This window comes from Cetorhinus maximus, chromosome 16, assembly GCF_964194155.1.
Source record: "Cetorhinus maximus chromosome 16, sCetMax3.hap1.1, whole genome shotgun sequence".
In the NCBI taxonomy this organism is placed as follows: Eukaryota; Metazoa; Chordata; class Chondrichthyes; order Lamniformes; family Cetorhinidae; genus Cetorhinus; species Cetorhinus maximus.
Window position 1 is genome coordinate 59075077 of NC_135894.1, and position 18413 is coordinate 59093489.

An 18413-nucleotide genomic window follows, 5' to 3' on the forward strand; every position below is an offset into this window, starting at 1 on the left:
ATGGTCCTTCCAGCGATGCCCATTGCCCATAAAAGAATAAAGGAGTTACCTTCTGAATCCACCAAGTCTTCACTGCAATGATGTTCATATCTAAAGTTGCAAGTTGGATCAGGCTGGCTTCCCCCCAACATCCATCTTCAGTTAAAGCTGAAAATGGGCACGTTGAAGAGCGGTTTGGATCAGGGACAGAATTTTGAGACTTTAACAACTTTTGCCGAACCCCCGCTCTCCCCCGCCTCTCAGCTTGCCTCCTGGGGGCTGGTAAAATCAGCCAATCAAACAGACTCAAAACGTTAACTCTGTCTTTCTCTCCACAGATGCTGTCAGACCTGCTGAGTTTTCCCAGCAATTTTTGCTTTTGTTTCACACCCCCAACTTACACCTGCCAAGTCATTACAGTTAAAATTCAGTCCAATGTTTTAGGAGTGGAGAAATCCTTAAAGCAACCAAGAACAAAATGACCTGAAACTCAGTTCTAACGCCAGTGTGTTGACCCCAGGGAAAAAATACAGCACACACTGATTTCTGTAAGCTGATTTTATGTCTGAAAGTATATTTTCAATAATCAAACTCTGAGGAACAATATATGCAAACATGATCAATAACTTCATGGCAAAATGATAAGGAAATAGGATTTAAGCAGACAGCTTCAGCTGAAGAGCTAATACTGGCACAGGAATGATGATCCAAATGTTCTCCTCCTATGCTGTAAATTCAATGCTTCTATGATGTTATTGAGTCACTTGGCAAGTACTTGGCACACAAAAGGGTAATAAGTTTCACAGGTCCATGACGACATAGCCCCTTTAAATCAGCATGAAGCATACATCCTCTGTGTCAACAAGTTCAAAGCATTTGGCTACATATTGGCATTGCAACAGCTTTATCAGAAAAAAGACTTGAGCTGTTATGAAGTTCATTAAATCTGCTTTTATGCCTCCCAGAAAAATCTAAACCAAATGTGTCTCGGTTTTGTTCAGTGAAATCCAAAAGGCAGTACATGTGCACCATAGGTTTATGTTCCCAACACACAGGAATTCACTGCAGAATCTCTAGAAATTAAGAACTCCTGCATTGTTATTGGTGCTAAACTTTTTAATTAACTAAAGAGGTTTAAGTTACAACAATTCTCCAAACATTTAATTAGCAATAGCTAAATTGATATTGAGTAATTATTACACACTCAGAAATGCATAAATCTCACCTTACTTATGATCCAGTCATTTAACTATGTTCTAATTTAAAGTAGTACAATACAAAATACAACCATAGTTTACAGCAACAAATTCCTCATTAAAACTTTGCTTTTTTCATTAACATGCAAATATAGAATATCACAATTGAAGCAAGGGAATTTGCAGCAAGGACAAGTGTTTGGGCAATGGTAAAACTTACAATCATCTTCCAGTTCTTCACACCAAAACATTGTCGACGATTGTAGTTTATGAGACAGAAACGCCATCAAGTTTTCAAACAACTTCAAGATTAGTCCTATTCTGCTGAACTCTTGCCTTTTCACTCTATAATCCACACAGGCACCCACTACTGTTCCCTCAGTTTATACACATACAGCGAAAAAAGTTAACTGTCCTTGAAAGAAGACCTCTGCAGGGGAGCGATGATCAGCTTTCCAGCATGTTGCAAGAATCACTGCTGTCTGCACTGTTGAGGCCCCAAGATGTTTCAAATTCCAGATCCTGCGCAGAAACAACTCCCTGCCCAAAAGTACAGTTAACCACATTACAACTTCCTATGGACAGTACTTATAAGGATCTGTTCTTGAAGTAGTCTAAATAATAACTTTGAACAATGTAAGGCAGCTGTTCCTATAGTTTTAGCAACCGTTAATGCATTTTCCCTTGCAGTGAAACTTGTCTTTTAACATTATAACAAGCATTCCAGTTACAAATGGTTCAACATTGTCTAAAATCTGCAGTTTAATCTGTATATCATATCTACACTTTACAGGAAGAATAAATTAGTTCACATTGTGCAGATTTAAGCCAAATTAGATGTTCTCCTACAAATATGTCATTTGCAATTTAAAATAAAACCTTTAGTATTGAGACACTTTTTCTTTATTGAAAAGGAAATAAACGAGTGTACAACATTCAAAATTAACTAAAATAGACAAAGTTATCAGCATATTTTTCTGTTTCAATTGCATGGGTTTGGGTCATTCAAAACAAGCTATTTAGGATGGCACAGTAATTTCCAAGATTTTTGTGTGGAGTACTACTGAAAAATATCAACAGCCTCTGAGGTACCCCAACAAACAACCCAACAGATATAACTGGCTGGATCTTACCAGCCCTTTGGGAACTGCCTGGAAGATAGGAAGGCTGGTAAGTTGTTGTGGGGAGGCAGCAGGTGGCGTGCCCATCGACTTCCTGCTGTCGTGCCATCTTGTCAATGGTAGGAAAGGTGGTGGAGGATCCTTCCCGCCAGAGCTCAATTGAGCTATTTAAGTGACCAGCTTAGGGCCTCTTCCCACCTCCGCTATTATTTAACTAGGGGCAGGTGGGCCCTCTGCCACCTGGGGAGAGCATCTGGTAAACTCTGTTGGCTTCTCGGAGGGCTTTTCAGGTACCCTTTGGCCCATGCATTTGTGGCAATGCCCCCCTGACAGCAGCAGCACCTACCCTCATCAACCACTCACTCCCATCCTCACCAGGGCCTGCCTGATTGGCTCTGGCACCCACCAGGCTCCATTTATCTGGTTGTGAGGGTGCACATCCATTGATACACCCTCCTCCTCCAGGTGCACCCCTGCAGTGACCAAAGCTCCCATTGGCACAGCTAGGCACAGGCACACTGATTAACTGGCAGCTCCTGGGAGCGGGCAGCCAGCCTTAACAGGGACAGCAGCCCGGGCGGCAGTCACGTGACAGGATGCGACCATGGGTCCTGCTGACCGACGAAGCAGGTTCATCCCCCGCTATTAAATCAAGCCCAATATGCATGCAAAATCAACACGTATAGGTGAAAAAAGTGTGTCTCAAGAATTCTGTATTCTGGTGATCCTGGGGATCCCCAGAGGTCCCATTTTGGAAAACTACAGGAAAGTATTCCTCAGAACATGCTGACAGCATGATCTGATGCCACGCGGATCACGTGCAATATCAAATATACAAGCAAAACTTTAGTTGGGCCCTGTTAGCTATAGCAGGCCATAGTAACTAACCTGATTTTAGTTGTAGTTAAGTGTTGAGAATGTGCTTTTGTTTGAAGAATTGTTTGAGGTTGAGATGACATGTCATAGAGTCAGAGTTATACAGCACAGGAACAGGCCCTTTGGCCCATCATGTCCATGCCAGCCATCAAGCACCTATCTATTCTAATCCCATTTTCCAGCACTTGGCCCCTGTATGCTATGGCATTTTAAGTGCTCATCTAAATACTTCTTAAATATTTGTGAGGGTTCCTGCCTCTACCACGCCCTCAGGCAATGTGTTCTAAATACCGCATGCCCTCTGGGTGAAAAAAAAATCCTCAAATCCCCTCTAAACCTCCTGCCCCTTACCTTAAATCTATGCCCCCTGGTTATTAACATCTCTGTGAAGGGGAAATGTTTCTTCCTATCTACCCTATCTATGCCCCTCATAATTTTGTATACCTGTAACAGGAGGTTCTCTGCTCTAAGGAAAACAACCCTAGCCTATCCAGTCTCTCTTCATAGCTGAAACGCTCCAGCCCAGGCAACATCCTGGTGAATCTCCTCTGCACCCTCTCCAGTGCAATCACATCCTTCCTACAGTGTGGCGACCAGAACTGCACACAGTACTCCAGCTGTGGCCTAACTAGCGTTTTATACAGCTCCAACATAACTTCCCTGCTCTTATATTCTATGCTTCAGCTAAAAAGGCAAGTTTCCCATATGCCTTCTTAACCACCTTATCTACTTGTGCTGCTGCCTTCAGGGATCTATGGACATGTACACCAAGGTCCCTCTGACCCCCTGTACTTCCTAGGGTCCTACTATTCATTGTGTATTCCCTTGCTATGTTAGTTCTCCCAAAATGCATCACCTCACACTTCTCAGGATTAAGTTCCAATTGCCATTGCTCTGCCCATCTTATTAGCCCATCTATATCGTCCTGTAATCTAAGGCAATCCTCCTTGCTATTTACGACACCACCAATTTTCATGTCATCTGCGAACTTACTGATCATACCTCCTAAATTCACGTCTAAATCATTAACATACACTACAAACAGCAAGGGTCCCAGCACCGATGCCTGCAGTACACCACTCATTACAGGCTTCCAATCACAAAAACAACTTTCGACAATCACCTCCTGCCACTAAGCCAATTTTGGATCCAATTTGCCAATTGCCCTGGATCCCTGGCTCTTACCTTCTTGACTATTCTCCCATGCGGGACCTTGTCAAAAGCCTTACGAAAGTCCATGTAGACTACATCAACTGCACTATTCTCATGTACACAACTAGTCACCTCCTTGAAAAATTCAATCATGGAGAAATGATCTCCCCCTGACAAAGCCATGCTGACTATCCCGGATTAATCCTTACCTCTCCAAGTGGAGATTAATCCTGTCCCTCAGAATTGTTTCCAATAGTTCCCCTACCACTGATGTTTGACTCACTGGCCTGTAATTGCCTGGTTTATACCTACTACCCAGGATTGTACCAGGGACAAGGCCCTTCCCCTTTAGTGGAGGTGGAAAATTAAAGGCAGATATTGGAACTTGTTAGAGCAATGAGTGCTCTTGCCAAATTAATCTGCAATGGACTATAAATAGTTATAGGGATGAATCCTACAGCATAACAATGGGAAGGCAAATCTAGCCAACCACTCCCTGCAGCTCGGTTTTTGATAATGGAGTCTCTAAACACATTACAAATGGATTTCTTATTGGAAATGTTAATTATACTGGATTTGGATAGTCAATTCTGAAGATTTCCTTAAAAAGGCTTTCAAGGAAGCCCTTATTAAGCAGCGATTTTATAAGATCCTACAATGGTTTACGGCATTTCCTAGGTACTTAAACTTTTGGCAAAACCTGTTAAATACTTTCATAAAAATTGGGCCCTTTGCTGATACTCATTAAAAGACTAAATATTCAGCAACCAGAAGGGCAGCTGTGTGTGTGTGCAAGCAAACACATGCAGAGCTCTGTGTTAGTGTAGTGACACAATTCACATCCAAAGTCTTCAACCTCTTAAGTTTCCCATCCATGACCAGCCAACAAGGCAAACTGTCCTCCCCAACTCAAGGGAAGTTTAAAAGGGCAGAATAAAGCACAAAACATTTGTCTTTTTCTTTTACAGATACAACTCAAGAGTGGGAACATCACATCTGATCAGCAAAGTGAAGCACTCTATGAAGAAATAAAGTGCTGTTGATGCTGGGTGCCAAACAGCTTTGATACCATTTGCCCAATGCTGGCCTCCCACAAGTGAAGAGGGAATATATATTTGCTGTTACAAATAGAAGAGAAAGAAAAGAAACTAACACCACCAGGTTGATTCCACATTGCATTAGCAAGAATACTAAACAGGAGCAATCCAAATGGGAATAGAAACATTTCTATGGCTTAGGTGCACTGTACACTTCCCATGACCAGTGCATCACTCACCATGACATGTAATCAAGAGCTTGTAGCTTCTGCAATCCAATTTCCCACAAAGCTAACAGTCATACATACTACAGTTTTGCTGAAAGAGGCATGCTGTTGAAGCTTTTCATTTAGATGGTGTTGCGTTGGGATACCCTCCAGACCCAGCTCTCACCAACATCTTTGTAGATTTCATGAGAAATGCCTCTGCGCTGGAATGACCCTTAACCTCCTATCCCTTGCATATTTCCAACATGTAGATGATACGTTTACTATATTTGAATCTGCAGCTGCATATAAGAATTTCCTCACACATCTTATTAGGCTCCATCCTGCACTCAAATTCACCTTTGCAATGGAGCAGTCAAATGAGCTCCCTTTCCTGGACATGCTAGTTGAGAAATCTGTCAATGGGTACTCTACTACTATCTACCACAAGCCTACCTTCACTGGTCAATACACACATTGGGATTCCAGCAGTTCCATGCACTATAAGATTGGATTATCCGCAACCTTGCAAATAGGGCCCGAGCCATTTGCTCACCATGCAAGCTTGATGCTGAAATAAGGCACATCAAGGCCATCCTGTGGGATAATGGCTACCCCAGTCAGCTCATTATTCACTGTATATCAAGCAAACTCATGAATGAGCCTAAGGTTGTCACTTTCAGTCCTAGAAAGTACTCAGTCTACCTCAGATTACCCTGGAAGGGTAAGGTGCCTCAAAACTTCGAGCAACAGGTGAAATAGTTTGATGCTGCTACTATGCAGTAGCAACACGAGTGGTATTCTCCACTAACAGGATGCTGCCTTCAAGCCAAAAATACATTCTGCCAACCACACAACTGAATAGTGTGGTATATGAATTTCAGTGCCAGTGTGATGCCAGGTATGTAGGCCGTACGTCCCAACAACTGGTGCATATCAAACAGCACATCCCTTCAGCTGTTCACAACAGGCAAAGTACTGACTGTACTCAACCAGCCCATGCTTCCAAAGCCCAGGACATAACGTCTGGCATTTGATGTGATTCCACAATTAGACAACATTTGCTAAGCAATCCTGATGTGCTAAGAATTACACTAACAGCCAATTTATTATCAGTTGGGCTCGCAGTGTGGCTCACTTATGTGTGCTTGAAGTTACGTGCCACATTTTTCATCTGAACAGAAACTTGGGAAACAGCCATTCCCTGGTCCATTTCCAAGGCAATGCGCTGACCAATCAGACTTGACCAGTTCAGTTTGAATTTAAACAAAAGCTTGGCAGTTAACTGTGCGATGGTACATTCTTCATGGTAATGCCTCCAACAATCAGAGTCCATTGCCAACCAATCAGCACCCTCCTCTCATGCAATAAAAATTGCTGCTCCCTTTGAGGTTTGGTATACTTGCATCTGTCCTGATGAGTCTAAAATGGGAAGCTTTGAAACATTTCGTTTGTCAGCAATTCTACAGTCTAGAGACTATGCGCTAAATTTGATAACTCCTGAAAACTGGTGCAAGAACTGCAAATGTTCTTCCTGCCCAACTCTATTGTCTCTATGTCAAGCCAGCACTATCTACACTTCTCATTGACAGGAAGCTTAAAGCTAGATTCCACCTCTTAAAAAGGCAGTGCATTGTAGTTAGATTAGTTGCAGGGTGTCTTGGCTGAAGAGAATCTGATCTGGAAAAAAGCATGAAATGACACAACATGGCAGAGAGTGCGCTCTAAGGCTTTCAGACACTGCACTGGTGGCCTTGGTAGAGGAGGTGAAAAGGAAGAGAAATGTCCTATGTCCAGGAGGACCACTAGACATCCAGTCAAAAGGTAGCAGATAGCCATTGAGGCCAATATCAATGTCAGTGGTCAAGCCCCCTGGATCTGGATGCAGTGCCACAAGAAGTTCAATGATCTCACATGACTGGTCATGATGAGTGAATATATCGTCAAATGCCATATCCCAACAACTGCACCATTAGACTCTCACATTCCACTGCCCAACTCACTACACCCCAATTACTCACCTACCAACAATTTCTGTCAATCAAAACTCATACCTAATATTCAAAGCTTCGCCTCACTCTCACACACATTTGCACTGCTACAAGCCTCATCTCCTACATCTCCTAGCTTGCAAACACTGCCAGCTGTTTAACCATGACAACCACATAAGCTGAACAGATTGCCCCTCACTCACTTTCAATGTTCTTCTTTCTTGCTGGATAAGGTGGTGTAAAACCAGAAGCAGCACATGATAACTGGAGAGTACAGGCACACCTGCAAGTCCTAACACTTGCAGAGGAAATGGTGCTAGCCATTATTGGGGCAGCTATTGCTGAGGCCGTGGCCAGCAGCGGGGCTTAAACCATAAAAGATGATGGCATCCCCACATTTAACCTGCCTTCTCACATCACAGTTCCCCCTCATCCCATAACCTCTTCTGATTTAGAAGCTGCAGATGATTTAACATTAAGCCCTTACTTTTACCCTCATCTTGTACTACAAGCTTACCCTTGCACTAGAGGTATGCACAAGGGTGATTAGTTGAGCTTTTTATGTAAAATGACATTATTTGATTTATGCGTTTATGCTGGAATGTTTATTTTCTGGTGGCTTTTGTTTTAACATTGTGGCCAAGTGGATGCTATGATGGTCAGTAACAGAGGTAAGGTAAGGTTTGGAGCTGTTGGTGAATGGGGAATCGGGGCTTTGATTACTGGTGTCACACTTGGCTGAGGTTTTCATGGCCAGCCCAAGCAGAAAGGGGTTTTCTAGGGTGCGTCCTCGCTTCAACTTTCTACTCCTCCTCCACTGGTGGTGGCAAGGGTTGTCCCCTCACAAAGGTGAGATTGCACAGCAAACAGCAGACCACCATGAATCTTGATGCTCACTCTGCCATGTAGAGCAAGACTCCTCCAGAGCAGTGCAGGCAGCAGAAGCAGTGGTTCATAACACCAATGGTCTGCTTTATCACATTTCATGTGGCTTCATGGTTTTCATTGCATGCATGTTGTCTACATGTGTGTGCTTGCACCCTGGAGCCATCAGCCATGCCATCAGCAGATAGCCCTTATTGCCAAGTAGGCACACTTTGCTGGATTGCAGCAATATTGGTTCAAAAGTAACTGGCAGAGGAGACTGCTGTAAAATGAAGACATCATGATTGCTGCCAGGATAGTGAGCATTGACCTGCATGATTCACTGCCTATGGTCACACACCAGCTGGGCATTGATGGTGTGGAACCTTTTCCATTGCAGGATAGAGCAGACTTGGCATGCAGTGGATGCAAGGTGAGGTGTGGGCAGTCAATGGCATCCTATAAGGGGAAGCCTGCAATCCTAGTGAAGTCTCATGCTTGATCTACCTGCTGCTCTCTGGCAGGGGAGAGTAAAATGTTTAGCTCCCTTTGATAGAGAGGCTCAGTGCCCTTATACAACAATGGATAACAAAATGAAAGATGTTGCAAATATTTCCAGTTCAAGCCTGGAAGATGCCAGACACGTACTAGTTCATCATCAAGGTCAATACCACAGCCACTGACAATGTGGTCCTTGATCTGCTCAGAGATTGCAGTTGTGGCTGCAACAGGTGGCAAATTTCAATGAGATGTCCTTACTGAAACGCATACATTTCACAAATTGTTCCTTGCTGAAGTTGATATAGGAAAATTGTACGCCCTGCTGGATGTGTCCTTCTGCCGAGAGCTTTTCACCTTCCCACCCATCAGATCGTCCTGCTCTGCGTGGCTGTTGCTTATTCTCCAGGTCGTGCTGTGATCAAAGGGGCATGCCTCCTAGTCACCCTTGTCTACAAGCTACTTTGTGAGTAGCATCCTATAAGTCAAAAAGAAGTCATTCAGCACTTGTCACACCACTCTATATTGCAACTTGAAGCAACTGTACAAAGCGCAAAACACTTGTACAGTCAAAGCAACAGCCAGAGGAAATTAACCAGCAATTACCCTTTAGCTGGCTGATGCCTCTCTTAAATAGCACTGGTGGAGGAGGGAAGTGGTGGGAGGCACAGGGCAAGGGTCCTTCCCACTACTGAGCACGTGTTCACCTTCGTGAGGTTGAGAGGGCATTGGCAAGAATTGATATTCAAAATGGCACCGCTGGCGTCAGAATAGCATTGAACAGATGGGTGTCATGATCTGTTTGCTCTGCATAGATCTGACTGACATTCACTGCATGTACAATACTGCCTGCATCAATATGGCACCCAGCATGATTCATCCTTCAAGTGTGCATGTACGTGCCATGGGTGCCATTTTGGGACTGAAGGGTACTCATAGTGCCTCAGAAAAACCTGCTAATGTGCCTAATTTCTCATGCACAATTTCTTAGCCCAATTATGACCCAAAACTATGGAATTAGTTGATTACATATAAAATTAATATTACTATTGTATAATCAGAATGGTTTAAGGAATAATTTTTATAAATAGATCATTTGCCTTGAGAACCCCTTCTTTAGATAGAGTCTTATTAAAAGGTCTTATTGCAAATTGGGATTGAAAACTCGCCAAACCATTAGAACATGAATTACATTTTGATCTCTTAATTGGTAAAAAGACTTGTTTGAACTTTAACTCCGAGCACAATTCATGGATTTCATGAACCCAGGAATAGTAGACCAGTTAACCCAACACTGGTGGTAGGAAAATGTTCAAGGCCATTTTACAGGACATTATCAATGCTGTCTAAAAACTGTAGAAGTCATGAGGAACAATTAACATAGGAGTTAGAAATGACTAAAGCCCAAAAATGTACTGGATCTCTTTTAGGTGACTAAAAAGTTTGTTTACAGAGCATTAGAGACTATGATTCCTACTTAAATTCCTCTTAATCAGGTGGGACAAACACAAATGTGATTTCCAATTGCTGGCAGGCGTTAAAATTAGCAGCCTTTTATAAGGGGTAACAAATTGAAAACTGTAACCCTAATATTTTCTGTTATGTATTGCACTCAATAAGACTAACATGCTCAACTGCAGGCAGCCATTTTGAACTAACTTTATTTAAACATTATCAACAGAGAGGGCAGTATAACAAAATGCTTGGCTGTTACAATATGTAACACTCCCTCTCCATTTAAAAAAATACATTAAAATGTAAAATGGTTAATGTACACAATTTCCAAGAATACAATATGACTAAACCAATATCAACAATATCTGAAAATTTGACAAGTTGGGTTACATTCTTGCTGTGATTACAGTAAAACATGTTTATAACCAATACTGCCAGAATAATTTACATATTAAAAATTGTTTTTCCTTAACACCAGCATGTCTTAAACAAAAATATCATCATTTGACAAGAAATAATGTAAAGAACAATTTCCCTCTTCCTTCATTCAGCTAGCCTATCTGGCTTCTTTCTCTTGCTGTCTGTATCTTCTTCCATTTCCATTAGCTTAACTTTGCTCTCTCAACATCTCTGACTGTGCCAAATCTGAGCTGGCACTGATGGCTGCAAGTGTTGCCAAAGAAAGGTAGGCAAGCAAACCTCAAAGTCCCGAGTGAAGTGCAGCTCGCTAGGCACATCTCGCTTATGTGTAGTTATGTACAGTTGTGAAACACAGCGGCATGCAATCACGCCGATGTGCCTGGATGATCCAGTGTGGGGGGAGGAGATGATTCTGGCAAGCAGGGCTTATAATGAGATGCTAAAGTATTGAAATTAGGTTCCTGATGTGCGGTGGAGGAAAACACAACCCGCCATTGATGGGTGAAGCAAATGATCACAAACTTATTTCATGACGGCGTAAAACCAATTTTTGGCCTTCTCGCCATATTGTCCGCTCACACCCGCCATGGCACCCAACGCCAACAGGACCGAGCAATTCTGCCCAATGCTTTAAACAGAAATATAGAGGTCTTTGATTTGTTTCAAAATTTTGGTTATGTATATAAGGTCTTAATTTTTATTTAAAGAGGGAGATGGGAGTCTGTTAATTGTATATTAATTGCATTTAATTGTATGCAGGTGGTAGGCATTAACTGTGGATTCACTTGTACTCCAAGATATCTGTGCAATTCAATAAATAATTTTACTTTGAAAAAAAAATAGACAAACTGCGGTTGTTCGGGAGGAGGTGGATGTTAATAATGTAAATATAATCTCTGTAAATTAAAGCTTATAAATGTGCGTAAAGATTGGTTCCAATTCTACCCTTCATCTGGTTTTCTGAAATAGAACACTGATCACCTGTAAACTTTTCACCAGCAGGAAACTTTATTGATAGATGTCAGGAAATGTAGGCTATAGCTGGCATTAAGCTATTAAGGCTTCTAAATTGCTCAAAGTATCACTACAAAAGGTGTGTCAGACAGTGAGTACTGATAGTAATTTAACTCCCCCCAAGAACAGATGGAAAGTTAAAATTCAAAACTTGAGCGCAACCCATCTCAATCCTGTCCACTTCAGGTTTTAACAGAAACAGGGCAGATCATGGGCATTCAACCTCAGAGCGTGTTTATCATTTAAATAGTTTATTGAGGCTACATACCTAGAATTTTTCTTTTCTTCCAGTTTTAACACTGGCCAACTGGGTGTAAGAAACCGAAGGGAGAGAAGGGATGCTAAATGAAACAAGTTTAAGTGCCTCTGCAGCACTGCTTATGGGCCAAAAAGAGTGTTTTCCCTCCTCCCAGCCAATCAAGATGCCTTGTTAACCTCCCAAGTAACTGGACAATCCCCCCAGGCTACAGCAACTGACGTCCTCCATGGACCAATCTCTATGTTCTCCCCCCCTGCACCACTCTCGCGCTCTCTTCTATGGCTGCCCTCCCACCCCAAGCCCCCTTACTCACCACAGGGTCCCACCTCTCCCAATTTCTCTGCTGCCCTGTCATCCATGACCCCTCCTTCACCACCACCCCCCAAACAAAATCGATATCCTAGTGACCCACAATGTCTCTCACCTTTCCTATGCTCCATGGCTGTGGCCTTCTGCCACAGACTGACTCACCCAGCAGCCAGCCAGCCTCTTAATCTGGCTGGTTGCGACCTGGAAATGGATTCCAAAAATGGCGATCAGATTCTGCCTTTGAATTTTGCAGAACGAGTTGGAGACTCTTTCTTCTGTGTTTCCCAACTGTTAAACTACCCCCTTCCCCCAATTATTCCTCACCTCAAAGTTCATATCAGGGCTTTTGCCCCACAATGAATGGTTTAAATCCAATTACTTTCAATCAAATTGTGACAGAACTGTCAATTAATATTAACTATACAAGTTGTGCTGATTCAAATTTTAACGAGCCACTCAATAAACCAGAGTTGAATCCATTTTGTTTTATGAAATTAAGAAGGGCTAATTCTACTTAAAGTTTCACAAATAGAAACTTATCCAATACTACTTCAAAGTTAACAGCACTCTGTTTTAAAACCAACATGTGGGATAACTAACTGTATTAAGGTGTGAGGGCAGTTTTTGGATTCTTCTTGAAAAATTGCAAGTACCTTTGCATAATGGTCAGTGTACTCCAGAATAAAAGAGCAATCTTCTAGCGAAGTGGTTCTCAAAATTTCTCATCCATGGACCAATTAGGCAGGGCAAAAAGACCCCACGGGCAACCTACCAGTCCTACCCCACCCGCTTTTTCTTGCCACTGCCAATAAACTGATCAGAATTAATGGGAAGAATGACTCTGCTTCTGATGAGACACCAATGAGGTGATCTCTGGTTCCAAGCTAGAGAGCTTCAGTCTCATGTCGGGCTCCATTTTCAGCTGGTTCCTCTTTGTTTTCAACCCCCAGAAGTTTTGAAAATCTGATCTCGCAGTTGTAGCTGTAATACAAATCGTGCTTATAAATGTACATTGTTGTTGCTCACGTGTATGATGACTTGTGCTGCCATGCGGGAGCCATTGCAATTGTGTGATGTCAGGTGAGGGCTCTGTCCTGTTCTTGTATGGCCTCGGCCGTGGCATTGCGTGTCAGTGACTTGCATTTTGGACCAACCCGTGGATCACACTTTGAGAGCCACTGCTCTGGTAGCACTGTATAAGTCCTTCTCTATAAATCCCATGAGATACAATCAACACTAGCTTTATAACCAACTTAACAAAAACATGACCCAAGATCTGGAGAAACTACTGTTGATGGGAAATTCTAAGACAGCTTTTGCCAAGCAGCAGTAACAAAAGCTAAGTGAAGAGTCAAGCTATTTGCCTTTGGGCACATTAGACATAATTAATTGTGTTTTCAGAAAGAGGCACAGATTTAAAGCCGTTTTATTATGAACACGACTGCAAAATTAGCAACATTCTACAGTTCAGCATATTCAGGCTGCCAGCAAGTTACATGGTGAATAACAGTGCTGTCATTCTGCCTCATCACAAAAAACACTTCCCACAGAGCTTTATGTATTACATCCCAATCCCAAGTGATGTGGCTGGTTATTTAGGTGCATGTAAAGTAGAAAAAAACCTTTTTTACGTAATAATCATTAAGTAATCAGCTAGTTTGCCAAAGAAATAATTTTTGAAAATTGACAACTGAAGAGAAATGAAGCCTGATGAGTTGCAGGATTGTAGACATCAAACAGAACCCTCTGACGCCATAAGATTAACATGTCATTAAAAGATTTTGAGTTATTCCAAACCAGTGGAGTAGAAAAATGAAGTTCTGAATCCACTGGTTCTTACATCGATAGGTTCAGCGAAATGAACTGCAGCATTATCAATCAGGTTTGAGCCTCCTCACTGTTGTTTCATCTATAGAACTGGGTGGGTTTTAAAAAAAGGAAATGCACTTTATCATCCTTCAAACGTTAATAAGTTGTGTTGTAGCATTAGCTTTTTTTTGCCTCATTAGAGTATTAAGATTGTAGCAAAATAAAAGTAAAGTCGTCGACAAATGCTGGTTCAGTCACCCAATCTAAATCTTCTGTAAAACATGAAATATGACTAATATTGATTAAGAATGGATAATAGTAAGCTAATTATTACATAACATTTAAAAACCCATTCCAGTCAACAAATTGCATTTATGTAGTATATTTAACTCAGAAGATACCTTAAAGGACTTGGTAAGAGGGTGATAATGAGTTGGTGGGTTGGGGGCATGGTGGGAGTGCAAGGGTAGAATAGACGCAAAGAACAGACGACAAGTCAAGAGCTGGGATAGGTGACCAAAGGCTTAGTCAAAAATGACTGGATTTGGGAAAGTTTTTAAAGATGCAGCAAAAAGCAGAGAAGTGAATGGGTTCAGTAAAAGGGTTCCAAAGTGTGGGGCTGGGCATCTGGATGCTCTAGCACCAACACTGAGAGTGGTATGGACGGTTAAGAATGCATTAGGATGTGTGAACTGAAAAATGTGGGAGGAGTTGCAAGACTGGAGGAGGTTGTAGGGGTTAAAATAACTGCAGGGTAAGAGAAAAAAAAACAGTAAAGCCTGAATTTTTGTAGGGAAGGAGAGGATCTGTGGCTTAGCCAAAATTGTGTTGGAGTCCCAATTCCAGAAGTCCCACACGAACCTGGCACCCTCCATTTTTGCCAGGGGATGAATGGGTTTGAGGGGGGGGTGGAAGGAGTGTAGTTTGCACATCATGGTTCACAGAGGCAACTGCGCATTGCAAAGTGCAGTTAGCTTCAGTCAGATGCGATTTTCATCACCCAGGTTTCTGAAATACTATTATGGGCTTTACATTTTTCAAGAGAAGGTCTAAACTTACCCAAGTTCTTTAGAGGTAATGTGTCCATTTGGAGAGATGAGAAACCCTTTTGGAATAGGTTCAGGGACCCCTTTGGGACAGGTCAAGTGCCCTTTAGAATTCTTAAAACTAGACATGAATGTGTGTAAAAAGTGTATAACCTCATTGGAACTGTCAAGCTGTCAAGGAATTTAAGTCTCCTGCCCTTGAAATTTAAAATGGTCTGCAGTTTTAAAAAAAATCAGAGTTTGCTATTTTATTCTGTCTATTGATGCAAGTCTGAGGGCTTATATTATAGGATGCGTGCCGCATGACTGATTTCACAATCTATCATTATCACAGTAGGGTGCTCGTCAGTTCACAGTTTGATTGACAGCTACAAGTGTTCATAAAGTCTTTGATGTGAGGTTATGAATACTGATGCTTGTTTTTATAACAGGTTAAGTACTTGAACAAATGTTTGCTTTTATAAGGGATTAAGTATTTTAAGGAATTTAAATGTAACAAATGTGTTATCAATGAAAGTTATTTTTAAATAAATAGTGAAATTAAAATACATTTAGAACTTTATTTTATTTCATATCAGCATGGCTCCCAAAGTCCTCCCATGGTGGATACTGGGTGAGATATCATTGAGGGTGAAAAGGCATAGGGTGGTGGATAGGCATGGGTTTGCATGAGTTAGCACTATGTGGGCATAGGGGCTATAAAAGGCCATGGGGTGCATAGGTTGGCATAGGGATATGAAGGAACATGGGATGCAGGTGGGGGCATGAGGTGGCCTGAGTTGACATGGATGAAGCATGGGGAATATGTAGGCAGTGAGGAGGTATGAGGGGTGAGAGTTTTTGGTTTTATTCTTTTTCTCACAAGTCCCGCAGCACCGAGGTCTGCCTTTCACATAAGCCCACCTTGGCACCTGAAAGCTCCTGTAGCTGCATCCACATTGTTTTCAGAGGTGGCGTTAACACCCACAACCAACACCCCCCCAGCCCCTCTGGAACAAAAGTTAGAACATGCAGGGCCCTTTGTCTCAAGCTGGGCGTGGGGAGTTGGGCATTTTCCCAACTCTACGCTCCTGACTCAAGAGCAAAAATTCAGCCCTGAGCGTACTGATTGGATTTTAACTCCTGTTTTTCCACATTTCCACTTATAGGCTGGGTTTTTCTGGTCCTGCCAGCAGCAGGCATTGTTGCAGGCAGGACTGGTAAATTGACTTTTGACAGTCCCTAAATTTTCCCGCCCCACCCGTGATAATACCTGCCGCTGGCGGGACCAGAAAATCGTACCCATAGATTTACAAATTTAGAGAGCAACAAGCTCAGTTTTCAAACCACCCTACCAATGGAAGTAGGATAGGTTCCGGTAGGAGGCCCAATTTACATCTCACCTGGTTTTACTAACTTCACTGACTTCGGTGGCCATTTCAGTCAGTCATGTTAGGTTAAAATCTGTACTATGTTCTTCTATAGCCCTATTTGAATTCATCGAAGCACTTTATCTCACAATAAACTCAGTGAGTTCTTGTCATTGTCACACTCCACTCTTGATATACTGATGAAAGCAAAAATTACCAATCCTTTGCCAAAATCTTGCTGATTTCAGCTGTTGCTATGGACATATGCAGTCATCTTCAGGCCACTGTGGTGCACCACTTGAAAAGGCTTCAGTCATTTTTCTGTTGACCCTTTTCCAGAATGCAGCAAGAAACAGTGGGTTAAACAAAAAGTTACCTTCAAACAGAGGGAGAAAAGCAGTGTCTCTGCTGAGCCCGGCATTCATGACCTTACAAAAAACATCTCATCAGGACTGACTTATAATTTCTTTTCTTAAATGTTGAATTCAAATGACAAACATTCTCACAGTCATCAGTCACTAAAAGGTGTCATCCTATGATTCTGGGCTTCATTGGGGCACAGGTTCCAGAACAGCCATTTAAAAATAAATATATACACATGGTTTTCATAGAAACATAGGGCAGAGTTTTCCGTTCAGCATGCGGGCACGTGCCCAACGCACTCAAGCGTGAAATAGCACGCGATGATGTCAGGCAAGAATCCCACCCTCATTGCACCTATTAAGGCCATTAAAGTAGTAATTGACCGTGATTTTCTGCTGCCCATTCAATGTTACAGTTGGCAGGCGGGCAAATCGGCAAGGGGGGCTTTTGCATTTTTGAGGAAACCTCATCCAAGAACGGGATGAGGTTTCCGTGATTATTTAAAATAAAGATTAAAACCTATGAAAAAATTTTCATCATCTGGATGTTGAAGTGTCTCATTCTGATACGTGGACATTTTTTCCCAAATTTTAAAAGATGTTTTTATTGATTTTAAATTTGTCAGCCCTCCAAAGCAGCTCTCTGCCTTCAGGGAGCTTTCCTTCCGCTCTCCCTCACATCTGCGCTGACTTCAGCACTCGACCTCATCCTGACCCCACCCCGTTCAGCGTGCGTTTCATGCTGGCTGACCATTGATTGGCCAGCCAACGTGAAATCGCAGTCAGGGGCCAATCATGGTTGGGGGTCCATTCCCCGGTGTCATGAAGAAATTAATGTCTATAATATTCTTGGGGTTTTTTTAAGTAGAGTTTAGTAGAGTCTGTGTTTATATGTGTATCTGTGTGTGTCTTAATTGGAGTAAAGCCTGCTAGTCTGGGTGCTTTGATGTCTAGAAAGTAGGAGGTTTGAAATGGTAATTAGATAAACATGGGGAAGTTTAGAAACTTAGGTGTTAAGGGTGTACATTTGCATTTGTTGAATAAAGCATTCAAGAGTGAGGGTAAAATCTTGCAATTAGCTGGGATATGCCAAGCAATGTGCTTATATTACTAATAAAATTAGTGGGATGAAAATATTATTGTTAGGAGGTGTAAAGTTACAAGCCTGCTGATACAATGGAAAATTTACATTCAAAGGGAAAGCTAGGTATAAACAGAAAGAATTTGTGTGTGTAAGGCAGAGGCATTTAAGATTTAACCAGCCTGTACGCCTGCAACTGTGTCTGCAATGATCCTCATTTTGAACTTGTAAGGTCAAATGTGCTTTGCCTGGGCTCTTTTTAAATCTATGAGTTTCACTGTTGGCTTAATGGGGGTGTAACAGAGTCAGGTTAATTAGGGATTTTGTAGTTATTATAGTAGTAATTTTGTGGACATATGTACGTCCTTACAAGTTTTCTTGTATTAATA

General features: G+C 42.0%; 1 protein-coding gene across 6 annotated transcripts in view; it reads right to left on the reverse strand.

The window, feature by feature from the left end:
• The window catches only part of dmd (dystrophin), a 1945510-nt gene that overhangs the window by 1738832 nt on the left and 188265 nt on the right, over positions 1-18413 (reverse strand). For 2 of the 6 annotated variants that reach the window (XM_078559856.1, XM_078559855.1), the window contains exon 1: positions 1396-1682. The exons of the other annotated variants lie outside the window; for them this stretch is intronic. In XM_078559856.1, coding sequence (XP_078415982.1) covers positions 1396-1462 — 67 coding nt within the window. In that variant the 5' untranslated portion in view covers positions 1463-1682. Of the gene's footprint in view, positions 1-1395; positions 1683-18413 lie in introns of those variants that run through there. 6 annotated transcript variants of the gene reach the window in all.